The sequence below is a fragment of the Melopsittacus undulatus genome, chromosome 2 (genome assembly GCF_012275295.1).
Source record: "Melopsittacus undulatus isolate bMelUnd1 chromosome 2, bMelUnd1.mat.Z, whole genome shotgun sequence".
Classification (NCBI taxonomy): Eukaryota; Metazoa; Chordata; class Aves; order Psittaciformes; family Psittaculidae; genus Melopsittacus; species Melopsittacus undulatus.
This window is the reverse complement of record NC_047528.1, coordinates 100,267,951-100,280,950: the sequence shown is the minus strand read 5'-3', so window position 1 is coordinate 100,280,950 and position 13,000 is coordinate 100,267,951. Positions and strand designations below refer to the sequence as shown.

At 37.8% G+C, this 13,000-nt stretch overlaps 1 protein-coding gene across 2 annotated transcripts in view; it reads left to right on the top strand.

The window, feature by feature from the left end:
• Nucleotides 1–13,000, top strand: part of USP25 (ubiquitin specific peptidase 25) — a 91,111-nt gene that overhangs the window by 32,585 nt on the left and 45,526 nt on the right. For both annotated transcript variants that reach the window (XM_034071770.1, XM_031051211.2), the window contains exons 4-5: nucleotides 1,364–1,487; nucleotides 7,155–7,317. In XM_034071770.1, the coding sequence (XP_033927661.1) occupies nucleotides 1,364–1,487; nucleotides 7,155–7,317 (287 nt within the window). The remainder of the gene's footprint in view (nucleotides 1–1,363; nucleotides 1,488–7,154; nucleotides 7,318–13,000) is intronic.

Sequence of the window (13,000 nt, the reverse complement as noted above, 5' to 3'; positions counted from 1 at the left end):
CTCACGGAAATAGGGAAAGCTGTCTTGACAGCAAGTCAGCCCATCCAGGAGAAAAGTCAGAAGCTAGATGGAGAAGCTATTTGGGTATGAGTAATTGAGCTGGCTTGGGGAAGGAGAAATGCAGACAAGCTGATCATCTGTTTTTGTGAGCAATCATCAGTTTCAAATCTATATCTCTTTCTCCCAGTCTTTTAGCTTCTAATGTCTGTACTGCTGTCTGGAGATTAGTCCCTTTCACAGCTGTTGGGGTAAGCTTTGGCCTTGAAGGAGAGAGACTGAAATCAGCCAGCGCTCCATGTGTGTCTAATACTGCACGTAAAAGTCTCTTTTGCACTTTTTCCTCTCTGTCTGGATGAATTTGCAAAATGAGACTTTTGCCCTTGAAATCATGATAAGCAATGACCCTGGTCTTTCTGAAAATCTTGTACAGTTGAAGGACATTCCTGTTGGCCCAGGCTGCTCTGTAAGCATGGCTATGCTGAACAGGGGGATGATTTGTGTTGCTGTGTGATGTGGGTAGGGGAATCCCTCCTTAGGGGGGGGCAGTGCTGCCAGGAAACAAGGAGATTTTCCGGGGATGTTGGCATCTGATTCTTTAAATAATGGGATTAGAGAGGGAGGCAGAAGTAGGGCTGTTTCATCTTCCTTTACACAGTAGCCCATTCAGCATTCCCCATATGTCCAAGTATGGGTTCTCATTTTCACTTTGGTATTTATTTTCTTAATTCTGTTGAGATGGGGTACTTCCAGTAGACAGAAATTTGGTGTAAATGTGTTCAGAAGAGGAATGCAAAGACAGGATAGAAAATAATTGGGTTCAGTAAGGAACTCTCCCACATGTTATGAAACTGTGTGAAAGTATTTGGTTCACCAGTGCACAGAAATACATGTATAATTTGGTGCTGTATTGGGAAAACTCTGCACATGTTCTTCTGTTAGGAATGTAGACCAACTATGCTCAGTTAAGGTATTCTTTTTAAGAGAAGGTCATTTTCATCATCTGTTCCCTAGAAGCAACAGATTATGGTAGCTAAAGTAATACATTTAAGTGTATTGCTTTAAGAGGGCTTTTAGAAACTCTGGATTCCTAAATTTGTCCCATAGCTTTGCGAAACTTAAGATCATTAGGAGGATGGGAGAATATTGCCTGTCATATCTTAAGAGCAAGCTGCTGAGGCTTTTATCTGACTTGGAGGTGGAAGGGAGACATTAGCAGGGTTAGTAGTTGGAAAAATTCAAGACAAAGGAGGGATGGACTGGAATGGCGCTCAGCAATCCACTTGGGCTCTCTCTCCTCTACAGTAAGACTTGCCTTTCATTCTGTTTCACTTTTAATTTTGAGAAAGATAGTTTTGCTTTTCAGATGTGATTGATCTCACTGGAGATGATAAAGATGATCTTCAGAGGGCAATTGCCTTGAGTTTGGAGGAATCAAACAGGGCATTCAGGGAGACTGGAATAACAGATGAGGAACAAGCCATTAGCAGGTAAACAAACAACTTATATAAAGCAGAAATTAAATTAAAGAGTTGGAGATTGGCCTGTATTGCTTTTTTTAACTTTTAATTTAACAAAAAATAACTTGTTTACTTTCACTTGTGCTGCTGATATGCCTGGCTTCAGGATGTTGCTTTAATGTATTGTATGTTCTACACCAGAAAACAGTGTATTATGTGGGTGGGCTAGGATTTAATAGTATGTTTCATGTTGGTGTGTTTGTTTAAATATTGAGGAAGCAGTTGGAGATAGAGGGTATACGGTCATATTTAAGTAGGACCTACAACTTTTGTGTATCAGGTAAAAAGCAAAAAACCAAACTATAATTAAGAAGTTATTTGTCCTGGTTTTTGCAGTGTTGATTTTACAGTAACATTTTCTTATCTCTGTACTAAGGCTGAGATTGAGGGAGTGGGTACTAACGCTATGACTTGAGTATACTAGGAGCAGCTGCTGTATTTTAGCTGATAAAGTATGTTATTAACCTGTTTAACACATAGGATTTATAAGCTTTGAGTGAAGTTAACTTACTGTTTTAAAGTTTTATGATTGTAATTTTCTCGACTTGGCCATGCTAATAGTCTATAAGTTACTCTTTGATCAGGTTTTTTTACAATATTTTTTGAATACATGTGTTTACATATAAATATAGATTTAATGATGAAATATTCGGGACTTGAACTAAGTGTGGGTGTTGATGGTTTTCATCAGTGTCTGGCGTTGGGAGAGGAATGTTTGTTTTCACATTTGTGGCTAGCTTTTTTCTAGGAGGAAAGGGCAATAATTTGATCCTTGTGTTAGAAGGTTAAGTACTGCCTTCTTGCAAAGACTAATTTTATAAAAAATATAATGCTGGGGGAGATTCACCTCAATAATTCTTTTCCTCAGTTCATTCGATTTGACAGACTAAAATTTTTACCAGAAAAGTCTATCTCTGAGAATGTATTACTTTGTCCACTGTAATTTCCTTTTTCCTTTTGAAAAACAGATGGAGTAATTATGAGAATAAGCATATGCCTCCCTTCCCCCCATTTGTGATAAAAGCCATCTTGTTTTATGAATTTCAGATAACATATTTCAGGAGAGAAAGGTGGGATGAAAGGGGATGAAAGAGAGTTTATGTTCTTGTTAATAATAGGAAGAATACTTAAGTATCATGCTGTGGGTTTGTTGGTTGTTTTTTTTTTTTCCCCTAAGACCTCAGCATGTGCATGTATATGAGATTAGGGTGGAAGTTCTGTTTAGTTCTGATTCAGAGGTTCAGCTCTTGCATCTTCCTTTTTGAAGGACATATTCACCATAGTTACCGGAGTTGTGGTTTAGTCAGGTACTCAGAAAGATGGACTTGTTTCTGGATATGGAAATCTTTTGCCTTTTTTTTCTCTTCCCCAAGCCTTGACTGCTTTTGCTATGCTCACTTCTTGGGAGCCTTGAAGCTTTTGAATGTTTCCTGTAGACTTTGTTTTTCAACTTATCAGACTAAAAAGTCTCTCTTGGTCTTACCTGCTTAGCCAATAACTAAATATAATAAATACATTCAGTTTAAACAATGGTATATCTCTGATTGCAGAAAATAAAGTGTGCCATCTTTTTTCCTGTATATTCAAAGGCATACAGACAATCTGGTCAATTATATACCAATAAAATGCTGGTCTTTTGGATGTATATTTGATGGAAAAAAATACGCACAATAGTATATGGCATACAGAAATACTTACTGAAAGATCCAGAATGTATCAAGACATAACAAAGGGAATGGGACTTTGCTTATGAATGGAGGCAGGGAAGAGTGAGAATCTTGGTAGTTTTGGCAGCATTGAGGTATTAGATCAACTCAGTTACACACAGTTCAGCCTGAGTTGATGGCAAATTATGTCTGAGCTGTACAAATACAGGAAGTTCAGTACTGAATTCTTGATCTGAATTGTTCAGTCAGTTTCCTTAAGGAGAGGATTTCAGATTGTTATTTAAAAAAAAAAAATAAAAAAGAATCACTTTGTAGTTAACCACAGAAGAATGTTGGCATTCCAATGGAAAGCACAATATCTGTGCAGGACTTCTCAAAACCAAAAAGTAGAACACTGTGGTTGTAAACAAGTCAAGCTGCAGCCATTTGCTTTTGTTTTTGTAGGTTAAGTAAGAGGCAGAAATAAAATAAGAAGTCAATAATAAGCAAATTAAACTAATCTTACATTTAAAATAATGTAGTGTGTGTGCAATTTTAGATTGGCTGTTCTGTGGAGGTAATTTTTTTTTTAAGGTATTCATAGAGGCTTGGAAGCTAATTTGCACTGATTTTGTTAAGGTTTCCAAGGGAGCATTAATGGAATGTCTTGACTTGTGTAATAAATGTTTTAATGCACATAGAATCTGTCTTCCTGAATGCAATTGCCTTGTGCTACTTAATGAGGACAGATCTGATTACTACGTAGGTGTTGAGGGGAGTGCAGCTGAAATGTCCAAGTGTCCAAGCTGAACAGCTTGTTCATGGCATGTTTAAAGTTTTCTTAATGTTCTCTTTTTAAGTCTCCCAGTGAAATGTGCATGATCAGTGTGTTTCCTAGTATGAAAAAGCTTCCTCTGTTTATATTACTTTTCATGGATTTTCATGGAGGATGAGGCTGGCCAGATAGGGCTTCACTGAGGAAGCTACTAGGCTATGACTGAAAGGAGAAATTATCTGCCCTGTGTTGTGCCTAGTGTAGTAGCTGTATTAAAATGAAGCCCATACTATTAGTTTCTGTTACATATAAAAGCCCATATATATATATAAAAGTTTGTAAGGATGTACACAACCCCATGGCACCTTTTTTTTTTTTAATTATGATCAAAGAAACTCCTGGGGTCTCTCTGCACTGTGATTAAGCATTGTGTGTATAGAACGAAGGTGGAACTGGGGAGGGATGAAAGGTTTGGGGTATTCCTGGATGTCCAACTGTAAGAGAGTCACAGGATAAGGACCTTTCCTTGTTCTTTTAGCTGAGTAACAAGCCAGAATGGGCTTTTCCTCAGCATGTTTAGTGGGCTTCTTCAGAATAGTTTGGCTGAACTTTTGAACTGTGAACTCACTTTGCCCAAGGCTTGTTGCATTGTCTGGCTAGCTCTATATATGCAGCTTTGCAAAGCTGCTTGGCTATGCCCAGCTTGTTACAGAGAGAAATAAAACACTGCTTTCAAGGCCCATGCTAAGCATAGCATTAACTAACACTTACTCCTAAGATTCCCACACTTGGAGGTGGGGAAGCCTTTGGTGTTGTGAGGCTATGGAAATGCCGTACCCTGCCATGCAGCTGCTGTATGCAGCCCCGGCACTGCTGCTGTAGCCTACAAGGGTCGCAAAGAGGGTGTTTTGGCTGCATAATCAGAATTGCTAAAACCTTGTAGTAACTCTCTGGAAGGATGCTCATTTTGTTGAGAGCAATGTGTGAGTAAGATTCTTTGTCAAGGTGGTCTCCCAAATCAGGGCTATATGAGTATAATGTAGTGAGCATTGTAGTATAAGAGGTCTACTCACTATGCAACTTTTGAGCTGATCATTAGGTTTCTGTTTACTGAGCTCACTTACTTTGGTTTGCATCAGAGCTATCATTATGGCTAAAAATGAATTTGACTCATAGGGTGTACAGCTATTATATGTGTTGAGGACAGATAATGTTACAAGTAAAAGTGAGGAAAAATACCATGCAGCTTTGAGAATCAAACACTATTAAGGCACAAGAACAGGTTAGAAGTGGAGCTAATGTAAGTCTTTTACCTGCTAAAGAAATACAAAATACAAGGAAGAAATTTTAGTAATTAGGTAATTAAGTTGATAAATGATAAAACTCTTGGGGTTAGGGAACTGTTTCACGTTGAGAATATAAATTTTTTTGAGCTTGCATTTTGAAATATCTTGAAACGTTTTTGAGCTTGGGGAAAAATAAAGTTTGTTTTTCTGAATCAAGAGGGCTGTGGTGTAGGTATTTAGTCCTGTTACAATATCTTTACAGTCTTTCAGTCTTCCCATCATTTTTAAAGGTCCATTCGACTTAAAGATTTTTTTAAGTAATTCTACCTGAATGGCAAACCACTTGAAATACACATGACATTTATTTTGAATTAATTTTTAATGTCCCCATCAAATAGCTTTTACTCTCACGGCAGAGATACACAGATCATCACTTTTGAGGATTGTATCAGTGAGAAGGGAAGTTAATTTGATATTTCTTTACATTTTGGGTGTTGCTTAAGAGAGAACTTTACTGTGAAAGACTCTTGTAGCTTACCAGTTATAGGTTCTTTCTGAGATACATTGATGCAGAAGTGGTATTTATATCAAATGGTGCCTCAAATTCTGAATGCTTCTATTTCTTTCCCTGCACATAAGTAGAAATAATAAGTTAGTATGTTCCCCAAAGCAGTTATCTACAGTAAATTCACATAATGCTTCATAGTTCTTGTATATTTTGTAAGATAGCTTTTCTTACTTTGTTAGGAGCATAGCTTGAAATAAAAAACTTTACATTTAGGAAACTGGGTGACTGTGTCGTGTGTGTCTTCTCCCTCATGCTCCTGTTTTTTCTAAGGTGTTCAAACTTTGTTCTTTAGGAGCTCAGTTTACAGACCTGTCTAAACCTGACTTTTCTTGATGTTTAGTGAGTCTAGAACTGAAGGGGGCAGTTCTTCATGTTGCTCAGACTGCTTAGATGCTTGCCATGCAGCTTCTGAAATCCTGTGCTTGGTGAATGTAGCATTTCAATAGCAGCTCAGCCTTTCGTATAATGGTCAGACTAGATGGTTGGGGGTAGTGACTACTCTGTCAATAGTGCACGTGCTAGGCAACTTTGCTTATGAGTTACATGATCTGAATGTATCCACTCCATCTTTCTATTTATGATATGAGGCTACCACAAATTGCCTTCAGGATGTTTTGTCAGCAGTCTAAGGGTATGTTCCAATATAGAAATACTGTGTTGAGTGAAGCTTGAGCTTGGGAGTGTGATACATACAAGATCTTACTGTCATGTGAAATATGTACGTTCAGCATAAGTCATGTGGGAACAGTTTCCTGCAAAGAGTGTGGTCATTGAACCATGCAATTAATTTGCTGGGTGGCATTTGAAAACTTGTGGCGAGATGCCTGTCTGTGGCTCATAAAGTAATTACTCGCTATGTAAACTGATGAATACAATTGCGTAAGTTGCAAGCATGGAAACTAAAAAGGCTTATTCCATTTTTGAAAGTTGCTCAGCTAGCTTTGGTTTCCTATCAGTAGAATAAGTATTGGTGACTTTATGCTTTGCACTCCAATAATAGAATTCGTAGATGAAAGCACTGCACTAATAGTGTACCCTAAAATTTCTTGTTGCCCATCTGATTTCAATCTGGTTCTTAAATAACTGATGACTTACAGACATAGCTCTTGCATTGAGAGCTCTCACAGGAAATTCACTCGCTCACTAATACCATTTTCCAAAAAGTAATGCAACTACTGTAATATACTTAAAAGTAACACAGCATCTTACTTTTGAGGATATATTATTGCATGTAAATGTAAGACCAAGCTCAGCAACAAGTTAGTGAATAATGTAAAAATGTATTAGTAACTGAAGGTGTTGTACTATGCCTGTTTTTTTTTTGTTTTTCCTTACATTTTTCCCTCCTTTCTGTTCCCAAAGAGTTCTAGAAGCCAGTATTGCAGAAAATAAAGCAAGTTTAAAGAGGACGCATCCAGAGGTATGGAGTGACTCTCCAAACCCTTATGATCGAAAGCGGCAAGACAACTGTCCAGTAGGATTAAAGAATGTTGGCAACACATGCTGGTTTAGTGCTGTCATTCAGGTAAGCACCCTCTTTAGTTAGCAAACAGTACTCTTCATTGTATTTGTTGTGAGGTGAATTAATTTTAAGTGGCTAACTGGGGATTTTAGGACACTGCAGGAGATGGTTTTGAACATTACTTACTTATTGCATCTCTTAACATATTCATCCATTAGTCTGATTGAAGTGGAGAAAGTACTATAGCATAACTAAGCGAAACTTCAAAATGTTTCTTACTAAAAAGCTGTTGAAGACCAGGAGTTGAGTCTGTGAAGATCCTGGGTGTCTGCAGCTCATGCTGACGTCAATAACAATTATGGAAGCCTAAAAACTGGAAAATTGGATTACAGATGAGGAACAGATCTTTTATATTTAAAGGAGTGCATGCAAGTGACAGAAAGGGGGTGGCTAAGAATGGAGGTAGGTAGAGGAAATGAGACACCCTGAATTGTGGAGTGCTTACTAGAATAGCTTGTAATAGGTGAGTAGGGTAACAGAAGGACTAACTGATAGAAAAGGAAACTTCAGAAGGAGTAAAGTGAAGGTTTGATATGGATAAGGTCTGGTATGGATGCAGTTATGTCTATTTTGTATGGTTTTAATATCAGTAAATTATGTACACATAAACTTTGAATCTATCTTTTAAGAGAATTTTTTTTTAGGAGTGATTGCTAAGTATGCTTCTGTAAATAATCTGTAGATACATTGAAAAGCATCCGAAACCACAGAAAACTATGGTTGAAAGTGTAATACAAGAGGGATAAATTTCTCTTTACTCTACAAAAGGCAAATTCAGCATACTGTCACTTTTCAAAGTCTGACATTTTAAGAGGAAGCAAATAAAAAATTTAATACCAATTTTTAACACATTACTGTCAGGCTGAGGCACGTCATATAAACTGATACAGTTACTTTCATGCTGATGGTTGTTGTACTTCAGGCTGAGTTCTTTTAGATCGATGTTCTCCTAGCAATTTCAGCAAATGGATATTTACAGATGAGTACAAACATTAGACATGATACTGCTCTGTTAAAGCATTGCCAAGCCTCCAACTGCTTTCATCTTGGGGGAGTTTCTTGATCTTTCGCAGTTTTAATCGCTAATTCCTAGTGAACCTCTCTTTTATGTACTTGTCTCCCTTGAACCTTACAAATGTCTTGCACCAATAGGGTGCTTTGGATAGGAATTCCATAGTTGTGCTCCCTGCTGCATAAAGAGCCGCCTCTTTTTTGTTTGCTATTTTAACCTGTCTCACACTAGCTTTGTCTGGTGGCCTTCACGTCGCCTGGTGTCAAGGCAGTTAAAAGTTGACTGCTGTTAGTTTTGTGAACTGCTGTGATAATTTTTCTTAACAGGTCTGTAGTCTCTTTTTTCCAAGATGGTTGCTGAGTAGCTGCCTATATAGAATCTGTTCTAACTTTTGATCCACATTGTTGCTGTTCTTCAGTAACAGATCTTTTCTAGCTCTAGGAGCATTTTAGTTAGGGGACCAGGAAAGTTTGCAGGGTGTGAGTGAGCTATGATGGTGTGGTGGACAGAGACAAGTTCTTCAGGACAGACAGGTAAGGATGCCAAGGAAGGGTGTTCCCTTCTTTGAAAAGAAAAAGCTCAAACACATATGGCATTTTTGTGGGACAAGATGACAGTTTAACATGAAAGTTTGTGGGTCACAAACAGAGAAGCAGGTAAAGGTACCACCATGATTAGGCTGTTACAGACCACCCAGTTCAGGATGAGGTTGTGGACAAAGCTTTCTCTAAAGGCAAGAAAGTCTCTGGATCATGGTGTGTGGTTCCTATGGGAACCACAAATAAACATCCTGACACCCGGTGAAAGTCCAACACAGCAGGACACAGCAAAACAGGTTTTTGGAGAATATCAGGGACAATTTCTTTATAGAAATACTAATGCGCCAACTAGGGGTGATGCACATCTGAGTCTGCCATTCCCTAAAAAGGAAGAGCTGGTTAGAGATGTAGTAATTTGGGTACTTTTGACTGCAGTGACCATGAAATAGCGGAGTTCAACATCCTGATGCAAGCAAGGAAGGAGTAGTAAGGTGCACACCTTAGACTTCAGGAGAGAAGGCTTTGCATTCTTCAGGAAGTTGGTATTTGGGATCCCATAGGAGGCAGTTCTGAAGAGCAGAGGAGCTCAGGAAAACTGCTAGCATCCTCTCATTGCAGAAAGGGTCCATTATGCTCCTAGGGGAACTCATGGCCAAGCTCCAATACAAGCAGGCACTGTGCAGGATCTGGAAGCAGAGATGGGTTGCTAAGGAGGAGTTTGGAGATGTTGCCCAGGCATGAAGCAGTGGTGTTAGGAAAGTGACAGCTGACCTAGAATTGATACCTCAAAGGGTGTCTGGGGTAGAAGTTTTGATGCTACACTAGTCAAAAAAGTCTGAGCAAGGGGAACACAGTTCTGTTTCTGAATAGAGCAGGTGACAGCATGCTTTAAGAAGCTAAGATATTCAGTGCCTTGCTTTGCCTCAGTCTTCACTGATGAGGTCTGCCAAGACCACTGCACTTAGATGACGGAGAGGAACTCTGAATATGGTTAAGGATTGAGTTAGAGATTACTTGAGGAAACTTCACCTGTGTAAGTCCACAGGATCCACTGAGCTGCATCCAGTGGATGGGGAGAATGGGGGAAAGTCTTAGCAAGGCCACTCTTTATCATGTTTGAAAGGTTTCTGATTAACTGCAGATTGGCCAAAGACAACCTGGGAAGTCATGGGCTGATCTGTGTTACCTAACCACTGAGCAGATGGAGCCAGGCTTTTCACAGCAGTGCATATTAGGAGGATAAATGGCAATGGGAGTAAGTTAAGAGAGATTTAGAGAAGCGTTTATTTTCCCCATGAGGACAGGTAGGCAGTGGAAGTCGCTTGGAGCAGCTGTGCAGGCTGTCAACCCTTAAAGGCTTTTAAGACATGCCAGGAAAAAGCCCTGAGCAGCCTGACCAGAGAAGCAGGTTTGACAAGAGATTTCCATCAGTCCCTTCTGAGCTGAATTACCCTGTAATTCTATAGTAATATTTTCAGTTTAATTCTGTTCTCCTTTTTTAATTATTTTATCCTGCTTTTAAGTACTTCTTGCTTAGAATGATACTTTAATGGAACTACCTATTGTCAATTCAAAGTTTTGAATAATAATAATTTGGTGCCCCTCATTTTCTGTAAATTTTAGGTTTACTTTCCACTGTATCTGTCACTGTGCACTTATCTCTGTTGAATTCATCTCTCTTACTACATAGTCACTTAGTCCCATATGATCCTTCTGTCAGCTGGTATTTGCCAGCTCTTATTTTTATTACATTGTATATCTCTGTACTGAGCAAACTTGATCATCTTGCCACTTGCTCTCTCTTCCAAATCTCTTCTGAATTTTGCTTTCCAGCACAGACTTAGTGAATTTGCAATAACTTCCCTTCAGGCTGGAACAAATGGGTTGCTCATGCTCTTTTTCTTTTGATTGCCTATTTGTGCCTGTATCTTCCATCTTTACTTCATTGCTGCTTAGTTAAAAGCTTTTGTTCGATATTTGCTTCACAAATTACTCTGAAATCCTAATAGATACATAAATTGGTTTGCTGTTACCCATGTTCTTTTTGACTTCTTGGCGTTGGGTGTGTTCTTTGTCCTTTTGTTTTCATTTTGTTTTGAGTTTTTATTTGGTTGGGTTTTCTTGTTTTTTTTGTTTGTTTGGTTGTTGTTTTTTCTTATGGGCAGGATTTACTTACCTGCAGGTAATACTGAAGTAATGGTCTAGATAATGAAATGAAAAGACTTCTTAATTTGTTCTAACACTTCCCTTCACACTTCACACACCTTATGCCCTTAGGCCTTTTTCCTTTCAGCATCTAGTAGCTATCAGGTGATTGAATTATCTGTTTTCTGAGGTCTTTGTTTTCCTTGTTAATCTGTCCTCCTTACCTTAGTCTTTATGCATATCTCTTTTCCCAGTGGCAAAAACATTGTCTTGGTGCTAATATAGAGAAACATTAAATTTCCATAAAGCTCTTTGTGGAGTTATTGTGATGTAGTGTTTTACTTTCTCTGCCATATAATTGCGTTTTATGTACCATGGTCTCGAGGTGACTGATTTTATGTGTATGTGCATTTATCTGAAACATTTGCAGTTTCCTGTGTATAAATTAAATATTTTCAAGGAAACGTGAATTTTAATTCATTAATAACAGAGATGAGAACAGAGGCTAGAGAATGTTAAAACCTATGCTAGACCTATGATCTCATGTTATTTATATCCGATGTGCAACTTTATACCTTGAACACAGATTACAAAGAGGGCTGGCTAGTTCTTACCGTCACCACCCATATTATGTGAAAATCTGTGGCACTTGGAATTATAAAGGTTTGATCCTAAAAGATATTTAAGCTTCTGTATTTAGGTCTATAGAGTGTAATTCAAGTAAACTATTGAAAGATTTATAACTTGGTTGAAAATTTAGGTTATTAATTTTGTCTGCCAGGCAGAAAGACTTGTGTTTCAAAGAAGCATCCCAGGAAATTTAATGCATGTTAACTTAGAGCATTAGCTAATACCAGATTTATTTATCCACAGGGCAGATTGACTCCTTAGGTTGCATTGACTATGTAGAAGTACTTTCAAGCTTTCCTTAGGAGACTTTTGAAACCTGACACATCACATAGGTCAACAATATCTAAATGTTAACTACTGTCAGTCACAATGATATATTGTATAATGTAATCTAAAACTAAATTGCAAAGTAAGAAAAGTACTCTTACTTCTATTTAAGGGCTGCTTGTTAAGGAAAAATAAAGCTTTTGGCATTTTGACGGTTTTGTTATGCAGTTTTTATTGGTTTTGATAGCCACAAATTTGCTCACTTAGTCAAATGCCAGTCATCAATGGTCTGGTATATTGACACTGAAAGCATGAAATTACTTAAGATATGTTTGCAGTGAGTAACAGCGAAAGCTAACAGATTCAAACATTGCTAGAAATACTGCCTTTTAATCTGTATTTATTTGTGCGTTAAGAAATATGTACATGTGGAAGTCATCTTCTTCTGTAGGGAAAGAGGGGAGTCTTTCTTCAGATAGCTCCAAAACAAAGTTTTGCTTTCAACAGTTACATTCAGCACCATTAAAATGAACAGGTAATATTTTCCCACAGTATAGCTTCTAAAAATCTGTCCTACTGTTGAAGATTTTTGACTTGATAATAACTTGTATTTAAAATTAAGTCCCCAAGAAAATATATAAACACAAAACTGCATTAAAAAATGAAGTTATGAAACAAACTTATGTTCTGCATTTAGGCAAGAAGTTGGAAACTGTAACCATGTAAGGAAATGTTGGCTGTTATTTTATGTCCGAACAGATTTATTTTTATTTTTTTAATCTTGCTTTGAACATGTCATAGAGGAGTGGTTGAGTGGCATTTTTTGCCAAGACACAAGCGTAAAGTGAATTCTTCTGGACACATATCATACTTATCTGTATTCTGAATTGCAGTCATGTTCTGAGTTTGTTGCTATAAACAAGTAAATGTTCTCTGAGTGCAGGCTGGTAATACCATGGTGAGCTGTTTGTTTAAAATGTTGACCTAACCCAAGTCTGCTAGAGGTCCTAAGTCAGTTTGACTTTCTAGATCAGACAATATGAAAGCTGTTTTCCATCTTTTTCCATATTGCACCTCGGCTTTTTGTAAAACC